Genomic DNA, 15640 nt, shown 5'->3' with positions numbered 1-15640 from the left:
CCACTCGGGATAATTTCCACAGACAAGCCCCCTCACTGCAAACACTTTCCATCTGCCCATGGGCACTAACTCCCAGGGTTTTCCTAATAGCCCGAGGGACTGTTCAGATGCTCCAGCATGACCTGAAACGGGGTGGGGGGAAACATGCAAGAATTGTGCCACAAATTACATAAATACTTAGAAAAGCTGAAGCCTGTTGGTGGTGACTGGGGCACCACAGCCTGGACTTTGTGCTTGTCAGTGTCACCTGCAATTGGCTTTAAGTAGTTTGTTGTGCTGGGTTAACCACTGATTATAACCATCGTTAATTATTATTACCATCATTGATAGCCACTACAAGTACAAGGCAAGGGGGAGGACCTCACTGGCAGGGGGGTGAAGGGGTCATCCTGCTAAAATAAATGCTCAGTTTATTAAACTGGGCACCGTGCCAGGCAGGGAGAGACCCCAGCTGATGGTCAGACACCTTCACCAGGTGCTGTGGGGGTTCCCTGGCCCTGGCACTGGCCATGCCGTGCCTGAGTGGCTCTGACTCTGGGGTGGCTCAGACCTGCTGGCAGGAATTATCTGTACCACAGCACCTCCAGGCAGCGGCACAGCCGCTCTGTGCCTGGCCAGCACTGCAGAACCGGAGACATTGGCAGGGTTTAACTGGGGGGAGCCTGGAGAGGGGCGATCACATGCTTGTCTGCCTGGGATTAGATGTGACTGGCTGTGCCAAGGAGCCGTGCAGGCCACCGGCGCGCTGCGCCCATGGCCCCTGGCAGTGGGAGCCAGCCGCGGTGGCCCTGAGGGCTCAGTGGGGACGGGTGGCCCCAGATGATGTCCTACCTCCTGCCCCCTGGCCGAGACCTGGAGCACTTTGATGGGCTTTCTCTCATTTACTGGTAAGCAGGGCAGGTTGCTGCCACACTGGGAACGGGGCATCACTTGGCATCTTGGACCCCATTTTTGGGGAGCAGCATTTGAGAGATGTGTTCAGTGATCTCGCAGCTTTTTGCAGGGTTTAATTCAATCCATTCTGGTGCCCCCTCTATCAAGGGCAGGGACTCGTAGGAGTCCCACAGCACCTGCATCTGAGCTCTCCCGGGATGGACAGTGCACAGGTGAGGCTGGTATCAGCCGGGGTGGGGAAGGTTATATTTTGCAGGCAGCAGCTGGGGAGGCATCTATAGCCTCTGCAAGCAGCTGTGGGTGCTCTTGCTCCTGTTGCAGCCCCAGTGCAGGGCTCTCCTGTATGACAAAACCCATCTCCCTGAAGGGAGATTTGTGTCCACCCCATGCTGGTGCGCGCGAACGGGTAGGTGTGGAGCGAGGACCCCCACAAGTGTGCGGGGAAGGCAGTAGGCACGGCGCAGGGGACGGGAGGTGACGGCAGGCGCTGGGTGGCTGCAGATGTCTATGTAGGGCAGAGAGAGCCGGCGGGAGCGCGGCTGCGGCTGGGGCCAGGGTTCAGAGCGTGCGGCTTTAGCCGATTAACTGGGGGTCAGTGGGCCGGATCCAGAGCCAGTGGGGGGCCCAGAGGGCTCTCAGGGCCACTCTGAGGTTTGGCAGAGGCTTTCTTGGGCTGGCTGAGCCTCAGCGTCACCCCAGGGACTGAGAGGCCAGGGCACCTTGCAGCCACTGGGAACCATGGACGCTACCGAGGCACGATCCGTCTCCTGCTGAAGTAGGTCATTGGAGCGAGGGCTGGGGGGTGGCAGCACCCCATGGGGGTGAAGACAGGCTGGTGAGGGTGGCACCCCTGGGGTGACAGCTATCCTCATCCAAGAGGTCTGTTTGGGCTGCTATGCTGACGCTTCCCTGCTGCTTTTGGGTGCAGAAAAGGCAGAATCTGTTGCTGGTCAGAAGGAGGTAGTGCAGCACACGCTCAGCCTCACCGGATGCATTTTGGGGAGCACTGCCAGGCCAGTATCAGCAATGGGTGCCGATGCTATGGGGCTGTGGTGTGTGTTTGGGGCCAGAGGGAGTTGAGGTAGCACCATACCCCTTCCTGGCAGCGTCAGCAGCCTCACTGGAATCCCCTGGCACCACAGGGCTGCTAAGCCCCACTTCCCTGCACCTGCAAGGCAAAAATACTCAAAACCCATTTTCTACCTCAGAAATCTGTTTATGTGTTGGGGTTTTGGCTTGAAACTCCCCCATCTTATCCTGTTGGGATACGCTTTGCATGGATGGAGAGACCCAGCTGAGGGGTGTCTGGTTTTGTGCCAGGGGACCAGCCCCCATATGTGACAGGTACCAGATGCACTGGGTGGCCTTTGGCTGTCTGGTGGCTCCACCGGGATGCAGTGCAGGATAGCGAGCAGATGGCAGGCAGATAACATCACAGCTCCGATAAGTATGGCCCCACTCTGCCACTGATTAAAAGATTAATTTTAGAGTTTGAAGTAGGAATTTAACAAATAAACACGAGCCACGAGCAGGACATCACCTGGCATCATTGGGTCACAGGGTGGCAATTGACAGGGTGTGTGGCTGGACCGGCAGCTCATCCCTGAGCACCGGTTTCTCGTGGCGGTGATGCCGGTGTGACCCTGTGGGGCACTCCTGTGTGGCTTCACTACTCTGCAGAGCGGCTGCCGGAGGCTATAAGCGGGTTTAGCAATGGTGGCTTTTGTGCAGAATCTTTGCCAAACCCAGCAGGAAATAAAACAGCCCTGAAGGTGGCCCTCAGTGCCAGGCAGGTCTTGTGGCTGGTGGCTGGACCATGCTGTGTGTGCCCTGGGGGGGTGGTACCTGCTGCCAGCTCCTCACTGGGCACAGCTGGGGTGCAGGACCAGCTCGGTGCTTCCCCCAGTCCTCTTTGTGTTATTATTCCTGCCATGATTGTGGCTTCTGCTGGGGTCTGGGTTTGGGCACAGGGATATTTGCAGCTTGGGGATGAGTCAAAGCTTTTCCCGATCAGCCTCTCCCAGCTCAGTGGTGTGTTCTGAAATCTTTCCTAAAAATGTTATTTTCCTGTCTTTCCATTCTCAGTCATTTCCCTTCTCTCTTTCTTTTCCTCTTTTTCTTTTGTTACACATTCACTTGGATGAGTTCTCCTCCACTGTTCTTATATTTTACCTAACTGGGGACATTAACTGATTTGCCGCTCCCCAGGGGAACTGGAGACCCCAACCCTGAGGACAGACTGGTGGCCTGGATGGCAGAGCAGGGTCCGCAGCCCCCACCAGTGACCATCCCCTGTTAATAAGTTTATAACCAGTCCAATCCCACAGCCCAGAGGATTTAGAAAGGCAGGCAGGTTTATAATCCTGTTAACCCTTCACAGGAGCTGACACCCAGATAGGGGCCACAGTGTGAGTCCCCAAGCAGAGCATCTCATGGGAGGAGGAGGAGGAGGGAGGAAGTCTTTCCTGCATGTGAGATGCCACCATGCCTTGATCCTGCTGGGGCTAAAATAGAAGCAAGATTGTTCAAGCTTTCCCTTGTGATCGTATTTAAATTGCTTTAATTCTCATCTCAAGTGGGTACATGGGAGGTCTGTGCTAAACAAGATGTTGGGGGACAGTCCTCTCTGCTGGGTATGGGGTTCTGGCATAAACACCTTTCCCAAAAACCTCTGGCAAACCAAGCCTGACCTTGCGTCCACCTGAAACAGACTCCTAATTACTGATGGAGAGGCTAATTAAAGAGACCCTTTTGCCTTTTTCTCAAGCAAAGCCTTGAAGAGCTGCATGTTAATGGAGGGGCAGCAGGGACCTGAATTTTAGACAGCAAATGTTCATTGGGATCAGTCCCTTGTGTATAAGAAATCTGGTGGCTGAGAAGGACATTTGAAAGCGAGGTGAAGTTTGGAGGAGGGTGATAAAAGCAGTTGAAGAATGGAAAAGCCTGGCCAGCAGTGGAAGGTGGCATTTCCATCTGCCCATGTTCTTGGGGACTTGGTGGTGCTGGCTCATGGGGCAGATGCACTGTGAGAAGGGGGTATTCCTCCTTGAGGAGTGAGGAGATACATCCAGCCCAGGGTAGAGACATCTTCCTTCAACAGATGGAGAAGCATTGGAAAACTGCCTTGGCTTTAAAAACTCCTGGCCTCTCCACCTTTAGACTAAAAAGCAGACTTTGATTCAGGCAGGAATGAAGCGTGATCCACCGCTACAAGGAGTGGGGAGATGAAATGTTCCCTGGGAGCCACCCTCTGGCCTCTGTGGCTGGAAAAGACCTGTGCTCAGCTCCAGGGAGTGGAGCTGGGGTGGTGATGGGGAGTTTGTTAGGATGGGGTATGGTTGCTGCAGCGTCTGTCTTTCCTCAAAGAAAGAGCAGGTTCCTTTCCCTTATGGCCTGGAGGACTGAGCCCCTTTGCAAGGGACACTGTAGAGATGAGGTGCATGGCGACAACCAGGGCTGGCTGTCCTCTCCTTGGGGAGGAGAGGATGGATGTGCAACCATGCAGGCGGTGGTGGTAAGCAGTTGCTGCCCCTGGGCAGGCCCTCCTGTCCCTTGGGATCCCCCTCTTTGCTCAAGAGGAAGGGGATGAAGGAGCACTGAGGTCTGCACAGCAATGGGGAGGAGGAAGGTGCCCGTAGGGTCAGAGACATCAGCATGTGACTGTTAGCAGAAGGACTCATGGGGACAAGCTTTCTCCATGAGTGGTGTCACCAGGAAGAGGCAGGACCCCTGGGGAGCAGTGCCACCCCACCAGGGCCAGCAGCACTTCTTCATCTGCCACCCCTCCTTTGCCTTCAGGCGGATGGCTGGGAGCTGCTTGTGCCCATGGCTGGGCAGAGGGAGCCACCATGAGTGCATGGAGCTGCCAGTCCCTGGCTACTCCCCACAGCACCTGTCTGCATCCTCCACCAGTAATTTCAGTAGTGTGGTATTGTTTATTCTGTCTTCTGTTCAGACTTGTCTGTGAACAACCCTGAACTTATGAGCTCATCTGAAGCGACTCCATGTGTAATATTTATGAAAATGATGTGGGCTGTGTGGACAGTGTGCAGTTGCTTCGCAGCTTCTTAGCAGCTGATTTCTTTTGATTTATTATCAATGCTTTGTAGCTGATCCTGTAAGCAGCAGAGATGCATTTTTCTGTTTTCTAACCAGATGTAAATGAGTTTTCAGCCTACTCTTATTTTGTTTTGTCATGACACAAACACTGGGTCATTATTAAGCAAGTGCTTGATGCTGCCTGGGCAGCCCTTTGCTCCCACCACAGCTCACAGTGTTGGTGAGATACGAGCAGAGACCATAATGTGGTGCCCTGACTAGGGCTGCAACCTTCCACCTCTAAACTTCTTATGGTGCATTCTGGAGCTGGAAGCTTTCAGACAGACTTCACTGCTGCTGCAGGATGTCTCTCCACCTCTAATTCCAACCCACACAAATCTGCTCGGACCCTGTTCCTCTGCTAAGCTGCACACAGAGGCTCCCTGCGGGCTCAGTGATGCTGCTGCCCAGCTCTGGCATCCTTATGCCACTGCTCTGCTGTGCTCAGGATCCTGCTCAGAACAGTGACTTGGTCCTGGCCCAGATGCCGCGGGGAGAGGAGAGGTGTGTGCTGCCCAGTGTGGAGGGCAGCGGTTTGCCCTGGACTGGGCATGGCCAAAGCCAAGGTTGAAGCTCAAAGGAGTCAGAAAACAGACCAGGGGAGAAATGCAGAAAGGCCTTTTATCCACAGACAGGCTGAAGGCTGCTTGCCCAGAAGGTCCTTTGACCAACATAGAGAGGAAAGGTGGATAGTAACATAGCAGTGACTTGCATCTACTCTTGGTTTTCTGTTGGGTAGAAAAGAAACTCTCATCAATTTTGTTGCACCTCTACCTAAACTGTTGCTTTACATCTCTGATCCTAATGGTGCTTCCTAAAGCAAGAAGATTGAAGTCTCCTGCCCTGGGCACTGAAGGGCAGGGAGCCTTGAGGCAGCCCTCCCCTCAGGCTTGGCTCCAGTGAACTCTCCTGCAGCCCCTCTGAAGCTGGTCAGGGAGGTCACCTTGTCCTGTTGGCATTGCCTCCAGCGCTATGCTATCCCTTCCCTTCAGCAGTGCTGGTTTATTCCAGCCAAGGCTCTGGCCTGTGACTCAAAGGGGTAATTCTGTGAATTAATTTATTAGCAGAGTCTCAAAGGATCTCAGAAAGCGGCACATTGAATTTTGGTGGTGGGGTGGAAAGTGGCTCTTACTGGACTGGGATGATTATTATTACATTACAGGACTCGGAGTATGATCATTAGTGTAACTGGCAGGAGGCTGGTGGGTGGGGGCTGCTCGGGCATCCTTTCACAGGTGAGCTGCTGTAAAAGGCCACTCTAAGGTTGACATGGTGCTGGGGTGCTCCTGCCCCTCAAGCAGCTGTGTCCTGGTGTGGACCAACCTCCCATCACAGGAGAAGAGGCGTGGTGGGGGGTTAGGGCACCCCAGAGGATTTGAACTTGTGTGTCTGCTCTGCCACAAAACTTCCTGGCCAGCCTTGACCAAGCAGTACCAGAGCTGGGAGTCACCAGGTGCTTAGACCATCCTGCCTTAATGGAGCATGATGTTTGGCTCTCCGTGCCCTGGATATTGTCTGTGAGATGGCAGGAGAAAGAACATTTCCCCGCCATTGGGTCAATGTGAGGTTGAGTAGCTTTGTGAGGCTCTCAGTGCTTGGAAAGCTGCAGCCATCCAGCAGACTGGGAATTGGCCCCATATCCAACCCTCCATGCTTAGCTGGGTTTTGCCAGAGCCCTTTATGCAGACATAGAGTAGGTCCTGGCCATGCCTGGCTTCGGTGGGGTGCGTGTAATATACTGCCAGATGCATCTGTGTTTGATGTCTAGTTGGCGCTATTTATGCAAATTTTGATTTTTCAGCTAAATTAATTAATTTCTTAGTGTTTTGGCCACCTAAAGGTCTGGTCTGCTCAAGTTTCTTATATTTCATCTGAATGCTCCCAAATGGAAGGCCTTAAAAAAAAAAGGGGGGGGAGGGAGGGTGGATGACACACAGTATAAATGCAGGAAACCTTTTGCATTGTCATTATTTTAACACACTTCCAACTTGCCCAGCAAGGCTTCACATGACTATCGGGGAAGCTCTTGCTGATAATATTAGTTGTTTACACATGGGATACAGGACCTGTGTCCTCCCACTGCCCACAACTCCAGAGGAGCGTGTTTCCTGGGAATTCCTCTTCATTTCACACCGTGCCCACCAAGATCACAGCCCTGTTCCTGCTGACCCCAAGGTGGCTTGTTCCAGCTCCATCCCTGCTCGCTGGCCAACCGTGGATAATCTCACTTCTTGTCTCTGTCTCCACACCCCACAAAACAGGGGTCACGCTGCTTCTGCAGCTGGGTGATGTGCATCAAGACGGGAGGGGAAGATGCTGTCCATAGGCACATCATACTTCTCACCCCCCCAACAGATAGTGGAACAGCTGAATTTGCTTTGTGTTAAGGAGGAAATGCTGTTGACTGGAAAAGATGCTAAAAAAAAAAAAAGAGCCTAAACCCCTAAGTGCTACAGTCTGTTATTACTTCCAAAGCTTTGCTATGGATTTTAAGGTTTTAGGGATGGTAAGCGCACATGTCCTGCACTGAATGCTGCCCTCCATCCCTGGAAGGGCTATTCCAGAAGATGCATAATAGGATGCATCCAAATAATTACCCCATTGTGTTAATGATGAGTGCGGCAGCCCTGCTTGGGGGTGCTGAGGAGCTCCCTCCCGACTTGTTCAGGAAGGCACTTGCGATGGGCCGTGTTGGCTTTGGCTTGCATAAGCTTTAATCTAAAGTTGGAGATGTTTTTAGCTGATCTGTGTTAATGTTGGGTGGAATTAACATGCATACGGGGAGACCACGTGACCCCCTCCGGCCTCCCCCTTTTTTTTTTCCTTTTTTTTTTTTTTCCCCGTCATTTTAACGGATTCCTGCCAAATCAGAGTGGCTGGAGCCCGGCAGGGCTGGGCTGCCGTGGCCAGCAAGATGCCCGCCGTCTCTGTCCTTTACAAGGGAGTCATCATCATCAGCAGGTAATTCCCTGCAGCCAGGGCAGGAATTGGGGAGGGGGCATGGGGCAGCCATGGGGGTCCCACCGGCCACCTCCCTCCCGAGAGCCAACAGTGATCTGCTGTAGCTTCTCCAGGAGCAGGGCTCGGTGGCAGGGATGGCTTGCATGCAGCAGAAAGAGCCAAGGACATCATGACCAGCACCTGTTTTTGGGTTTCTTGTATCTCTAGCATTAGCAAAGCTTCTGTGCCGCCTTTTGTGCATCGGATCGGGGATAAAAGTTGATTGTATCATTTAGGCATCTGCTTTGTAGAAACCTCTGTCCTTATGTTTCAGCCCGGTTTGAGCTATTTCTGTTTATTGGTGGTGGAGACGCCTTGGTGATTTACTCAAAATACCCTGAAAATCCTAAATTCAGCCAGTCTGGGCCCAGGGCTGCTATGGCTTTCTGGGATGCCTTCAAGCTCTGTTTTCTGACATACAGTTTTTTGTCCAGTCTCTTGAAACATCGCAACAATAGCAAGGCGGGGGGCGTACTTTTAACAAGGAGAGGTGGGTGTTACTGGCTTTGCAGAATAGCTTGATATTTTGGATGCCTGAAAAGAGAAGTCCCTGAGGTTTATTCCTCTCCTGTTTCCCACCAGACTGGAGGAGCCTGTTGTGCCCCACAGTGTTGTCGCTCCTCAGCTGCATCATGATTTGGGATCAGATATCAATTCAGAAACTCCTTTTCTCTTGAGACTTATATCCTGGGAAGTGGAATGTTTGGGGATTGCCCCCTTCCCCCACCACCCAGTTTCCCATCTGGCACACCTGGCTCTGGTTTCTCAGATCAAGGTCCATCCATCTTCATGTTCACCCATCCTCAGGGGACTTGACCACCACGGGCCTCCCAAGGAGGAGAAGCACTGGTGGTCCAGGGTTTGGAGTCCAGGGTCCCCAGGTGGAGCTGAATGCTTTCGGTGTCATTTATTTGGAGCACCTCCCTTGCCAGACTGTGTTTCTGGGGAGACTGTGGGGCAGTTGGAAGGGTTCTTTGGTGCAGGGGAAGCTCAGGTGTGTGATGCTCTTGCACCCGCTTTGGCTTGTGAGGAGAAGCTCCCACCCTCAGCCTGGCAAGGCTGGTACATGAAGCGGCTTGGCAGATCTTGCACCCCCGCTTTTCCAGACCCCCTGCCAGAGGGATGGAGGCTGCCTGCATTATAAAACCTCTGGAGCGGATCGTGCCCGGCTGTCTTCATTACAGGCTGTCTGTATTTGTGAAACTGCTTTATCCCCGGAACATTGGTCCGAGCTCTGATCTCATTTCCCGGGAGCTGGACAGCTGTCCAGCCCCGTTAATCTGGGGTAATGAATCACAGATAGGTCCATGAGATTTGCTGGGTGGGGAGGATGATGTCCAGCCCTGCACATATTCTCTCATTTATCTGTACAAACTTTGAGGGGGGTGGGAAGAGGTTGCTTTTTGCCAGTGCAGGCTTGATGTGGAGGGCTGTGTCCCTCAACCTGGGTGTCTACATCATTCTGTGGGCAACATCTGGAGGGATGGGAAGGATGTCCGTGTGCACATGTTGGTTTGGCATGTTTATTTTAGCCCATTAAAGAAAGATGTCTTTACTCTCTCTCCTAGGACACTCATGGGACCATACGGCATGGATCGAGCTGTACATTGCTTTGATTTCTACAACAGTGCAAATGGGCTGGGTGAGTACAGAACCTCTGCAAGGGACATTGGGGTGGCCTGGAGCAACTCAAACATCCTCCTGGGCCCCAGCACCTGTGTTGTGATGTGCCTCTGTGTGAAGTCAGATATCTCACAGAAATACCAGTTCTTGTGCCTCTGTCAAGGACCTGATAGCACCTTTTGCACCTGGGAGGTTAAAATAAAGTCAAAATCCTGACTAGTACCCGGCTGATGGTGAACAGTCACAGTGCTGAGAGCTGTGCCTGGAGTCAGAGCCCATCCCTGGAGCAGAATGTGGGGGGGAAAGGCTTTTTAGAATGTTATGATTTTTTTTTTTTAATTTAATAATAAAAAGCAAATGACATTCCAAGCACTTCCCAGATGACTGCCTTGCCCCACTGCAGGCAGGCTCCCCGGGAAGCCACCCTGATGGGCGATGCAGGGCGTTGCAGCTCTCCTGGAGACTGGGCTGTGTGAGTTGTTTTTGGAAAGTTTGGCTGGCGGGTAAGAGTATGAACACTGAGCGAGTCAGATGTCCTTCCACAGTGCTCTGAACATCAAAGCGCAGAAGAAAAAAGAGATGGTCATATCCATGAGAGCATGAGGAATGGCCACAGGTTCATGAAACTCAACCAGGAGGAATCCAGCGTAGCATCTCATCTGACCTCTGTGTATCCAGCAGCATAAATACTGATGCTCTTTCATGGACGTTATAAAAAATTGCAATCCTGCATCAGGATTTCTCGGGACCCACCATGCAGTCTCCTCCATAATTTTAAATTGCGAGTGCATCATCCTGCAGAACAGCTGTGGGCCCTGTGGTGAGGTCCCTGGGTGACCGTTTGGGGACCTGTCCTGAGAAGTCGAACTCTCCACGTTTCCTGAGACCTGACATTAACTATAGATTGTCTGTTTCCAGCTCTTGGGCTTTCTGCCATGGAGGAAAAGCTTTGCTGACACCTTTCCTGGTCTTCTCTTCATGATGTTCACAGGAGCTCAGAGAAATGTCTTTGCTTGGTGAAAATGATGTTTTAATCACCAGAGGTGGATTTGGTTGAGTTGATGGGATTTAAACTGTTGGGTTAGATTAGCTCATTAAAGGAGGAGACCTAGAAAAGCCTGACCAAGCTGATGCTGACCTCTGGAAGAGGTTCACAGATGCTACAGCCTGTTGCCAGCCTCTTTGCTGGGTCCCAGTTCTCTTCCTTTCCCCCAGTCTGTGGCCACAGGGTCTTTGCAGACACTCCATAGGGTCTTGCAATGTGCTGCAGGAAGGTATAACAATACGGATTTTCTAATGCCATCATCAGCTTTCTTCATCCTCTCTTGTGAAGCCTGAAAGACCCAAAAGGAGCAATTGTCCTCCAGAAACCATCCCTCCCTGCTGAGGAACAAGTAGTGCTTGCGGGAGCCTCATGTCTGCCATAGGCGTAGCTGCTCAGAACATGTTTTTGGGGAAAATAAAAAGGTGCCTCCGTGAGCTTCTTATGTTCAGATGCAGGTGTTATTCCAGCAGAGTTTCTTTAGGGCAGCATCAGCCAATGTGGCAGGTCAGCGTTTGGCCCTAGGTCTGTTGTTCTGTGGCTTTAGGTGGAAACCCACATGTGAACCTCAGCAGAAGTTCAAAGGGGTTACCGGGCAGCTCCTAAAACCTGAACTTTGAATTAAAGAATCGCCATCAAAGGGAAGTGCTGATTAAGAAGCATTTTTCAGAAACACTGAGATCCCATTATCTTGACCTTGATCTTCTTAGGACAGGGCAGCGGGTGATTCACCTCCAATCCATCCCTTCCTCCAGACAGAAAAAGCTGGCCGGGGCTGCAAGATCAACAGGGGGATTAAGGGAAATGTAATTGAACATTGCTAGCTTAGGTGCAAAGCGGGCAGTCTCTGTGTGGAGGCTGCCGGGACCACATGGTGAGGTTGGGATGCTCCGGAGATGATAACAGTTGGGCTAAACAACCAGATTAGCCAGGACACCCCTTGACCCCGTGGTACAGAGCTGCATAGCGAGCCAGGAGCAGGTAAGATTACAGCCTGAGAAGTTGAGAACTGCAACACGGGCATTAGTGGGAGTGGGATTAGATGTGCCAGAGAAGCTCAAAGGTCTTGAAGAAATTTATAGGATCGCTAAGAATCTCAAGAAAACACTGTCTTGGTTAGTCACCTGTATGCCCAGCTGGAGTTTTCCCATAAACATTTATTTTCCAAAGGAGAAAATACTGGAGACATGGGCATCAGCTCCAGGACCTTTGCCAGAAGGAAAAGATTAAAGAGAGAGATCCAAAATAGGCTAGATTATCTGCCCCTAAGTATGACCTAATAAGCATTATACTGGGACTTTGATGCTGTGATAATTAAAGAGCCGTTATTTACCTACACTGGGTCCCAAATATAAATTCATGTTTATAAAACATGAAGACTCCCAGGAGTGCTGCCACCACAATCTTTGATGATTTGGGTTTGTTGCAATCAGTCCAGGCTGTCCCACGGCTCGGTCTGAACCCAAGCAGGTATGAACCCTTCCTGCTCCTCCTTCCCACCCTGGTGGAAACCCCCCAGTGCATGTTTTGGGGGGCAGGACCGGCGTCCACGGTGCCTCCGTGGCAGGGTGATGGCTGGGTGGGCAGATCCTGACAGTACCCAGCTGGTTTCTCAGCAAGGGAGTTAAAAGTCAGGACTTTTTTCCTCCCTCTTGTCAAAGTTTGAGTGTGTCTGGGATGAACACTGTGAGTAATCACTGGTTTTAATAACAAGATGGGATTTTCTCCTGACATTGTTGGGGGTAAAGGAGGATTTGTAGATACTTCAGCTATATGAAGCCATTATTACAATTGATTTGTGGACACAAAAGGGAAATGAGTCATTATTGATTTGATACCTCAGCAGAGGAGCCCATCGGAAGCAGGTCCTATTGGGATGCTGGGTGATGCTACAGCTGTGCCTCTTCTGAAATGCAGATTTTTACATGATTTGTCCGATATGTTTCATCATTCCTAGTTATTTTATGTTGTGGTGTGAAGAAAGACGTAGGACACCTTCTTGAGTCATCACCTTGGCTTAAGGCAGACTTCCAGTGTCCTCCCCACCCCAGGGCTTTCCCAAACCCATCCCACATGTGAGCCTGCTTCCCAGGGCCTCTCTGATAGCTGGTGGCAAAGGCCACCAGCAGCTACCCCAGCCCGGTCAGGAACTGAGACCCTTTTCAGCTGAGCATCCTTGATGATGAGCAGGTTTTACCTTCTCTCAGTGGGCTTTGGGGCTGCAGTGTCTCTCCTCAGCTTTGGTCCACAGGTGCCCAACCTGCCCCCATGCCCTGGGGAGGCTTGTGCCACTTTGAGATACCTCTTTTGGGCAATATTTCCAATGTCAGTTAATTTATTTTAAAACGCAATGGTGCGTGTTTCTGAGGTGTTCTGCTGTGAGTCCCCAGTGCTATCAGTAAAATAGCTCCTCAGAGATGCACAGAGGTTGTATGGTTCATATGTGGTTAATGCATTAAGCCCAGGGAATAAACTCCAGCACTCAGATGGGGCTGGGGTTTTGTGCTTGGGACAAGCGGCAACTGGTGCACACAGGAATGAAATTAAAAATTGTAACCATCTGGTTTTAATCACAATTTTAATGCAAAGGTGACTTGAAAGACAAGATCTTTCCCTAGAGGTAGCTGAAAGCTGTGAGGGTCATTACAGCAGAGCTGGGGTTACAAAAGGAAGGGACCTAGGGATGGAAATAGTGCCATTGTCCCAAGTAATCCCAATCCAGGGTCCACTCCTCTCCTGCTTGTTTCAGAAAGGGATCTCAGGTTTTGGGGAAGAAGCTGTGCTCTGCTCCCCTGGAGGGAGGTGTTTTTTGCATGGGGTCACTTTGTGCACCCCAGGACCTCCCCAAGGCTGGAAGCAGCTCATCAGCCCAGGGCAGCAGCCAGAGGATGAAGCTGCCGTGACGCTGGCAGTGTCCCTCTCTGCAGTGCCGCCTGTCCTCAGCGTGCCCTCCTGTCTGGAGCAGCAAAATGCCTGACCGGCGGCTCTCAGGAGAGATTTGTTAATTAAAGCCGGGCTTTTTAATCCTTCTGTCCACAGCCTGGATCTTCGAAGCAGGACTTAATGAGCCCTGGAGAAATAAGTCTCTTGGGCCTTTTCCTGCCAGCCGGCTTACGCAGGCCAGCAGGGACATGTCCCGTGGCTGGAGAGGTGGCTGTGCAGCACGAGAGCCCTTTGCCAAGGCACTGTTATGGGGTGTTTGAGCTGAACCAAAGGTCATCTCTGCACCCTGGCTGCTCCTCCTGGCTCCAAACATTGATAAACTGTGGGTGCTCCTGATCTGCAGCTCTGCCATCACTGGCGGCTTCAAAGGCTGTGGTGGAGATGCTGCTGGAGGCTGGTAGGCAGGCGAGCTTGCAGCAGGGATGTTCTCACCACTGTAGTGAACCTGGGGCTTGTCCTGATATTGAACCTCAAAGGGGGTGTCCTGGGGAAAATGCTTGTCTCCAGTAATGTTTCCTATGACAAGGATTATCAGGGACATGAGTAGAGGCTGAGGCATTCACAGCAGAATCGGATCCTTTCCCATCAGTGACAAACTTGGGCTTGGGGAAGGTGATCGCTCCTTGCCCGTGCCTTTCTCAGAAGCTTTTTCTCGGTAGCTTTTGCTCCAGACAGGTGCTACCAGATGCCTTTAGCCTTCGTGTTGCATCAGCAGACACATCCGTTTGCTTCTGCTGCTGCTTGTGTGGCGCAGGGGACACAGGGGGGCGTTCCACAGATGGTTTTTAATGGGGTGTCAGGTGGTGCTGGGGTGGCCGGGAGCTGTACCCAAGGCTGCATCCCTCTGAGACAGCCTGTGGAAACTGCTTTTCGTCTCCTGTTGTGCCATGGACACTTCTTTTCCTCCAGGTATTAAGGTAATCGGTGGCATCAAGGAACTCACGGGAGAAGAATATGGAGTTTATGTCAAGAGGATCCTTCCAGGGGGCGTTGCTTATGCAGATGGTGAGTCAAACATGGTGCAGAGTACCACAAAATCTGAGAAAAGCCAAAATCCAGTGTATTTGTCTTATATATTACCTTATTAGACACTTCAGGTGCTTCTTCCCAGATTTTCCAGCAGTTGGGGCATACTTTTCTACTGGGGTAATCATTGTAACATCTGACAGCAGCCTTGTCTTGACTTCTGCAGCATAGGTATGATTGCTTTGTGGTTTTAAAGCAAGATCCATCTCTGCCTCACAAAGAACTTCACTGTTCTGCCTATTCTTTCCCATGTGCCACTGACTCCCTGTAGCCCCCAAATGACAGGAGATCCTTTTGCAAATTCAGCTCTGCCCTAGGCCACTGATTTCATTCTGAGCATCTTCAAATAAGGAGATATTAGGCAGCACACTGCAGAGTTCACCTTTCATAACTTAAGCTAGAAAGATTTATTTATTTTTTTCCCAAATGTTACAACATAATTTTTCCATGTAATAAAGAAAAAAAGTCCAGGACAGGTGGATGTGCCACTCGTGGTTTTCTACCTAACCTCAAACTGAATTAAGTAAAAGCTTTATTGCATTTTTTGGTATTTGCTTTCGTAACTTCCTACAGCAGAGGAAGTACTGCAACACTGGCACAAGTTTTTCAGGGAGGCTGCAGAAACTTCATCTGTGAATGTCCTGAAAAACAGGTTGGATAAGCATCTCTGGAACAACCTGTGCATATTTCATCCTGTCTCTGGGCAAAGAAAGGAACTGCCCAGCCTCTCCCAGTCCCTTCAAGCTGTATTTTCTGCAGTTTCTATCCATTATTTTTCTTTTCTAGGGCGCCTGCAGCCAGGAGACCAGATCCTGGAGGTCAATGGCGATTCCCTAATTGGGGTTACAAGTGAGAGGTACTATATCCAAACGGAAATCTTGCATTCCTGTTGCTTTTGTATGATTCTGTGAAGTGGTTTGGGCTGCAGGTTGTGTGGAGGATACCAGTGCCATCGCTTTGCCTGCACTGTGACACAGCCACGCTGTTCCCAAGAGCCAATTTGGGAATTAGAAA

At 51.2% G+C, this 15640-nt stretch overlaps 1 protein-coding gene across 1 annotated transcript in view; it reads left to right on the top strand.

Annotated features, from left to right (window-relative positions):
- Positions 1-819: 819 nt before the first annotated feature.
- The window catches only part of LOC308046294 (syntaxin-binding protein 4-like), a gene marked incomplete at both ends in the record, with an annotated part of 41558 nt that continues 26737 nt past the window's right edge, over positions 820-15640 (top strand). The window contains 4 exons of the mRNA XM_080354025.1: positions 820-887; positions 9561-9634; positions 14510-14605; positions 15413-15482. Of these exons, the coding sequence (XP_080210151.1) occupies positions 820-887; positions 9561-9634; positions 14510-14605; positions 15413-15482 (308 nt within the window). The remainder of the gene's footprint in view (positions 888-9560; positions 9635-14509; positions 14606-15412; positions 15483-15640) is intronic.

This window comes from Nesoenas mayeri (genome assembly GCF_963082525.1).
Source record: "Nesoenas mayeri genome assembly, chromosome: 15".
NCBI classification, from domain to species: Eukaryota; Metazoa; Chordata; class Aves; order Columbiformes; family Columbidae; genus Nesoenas; species Nesoenas mayeri.
This window is presented reverse-complemented; position numbering and strand designations above follow the sequence as displayed.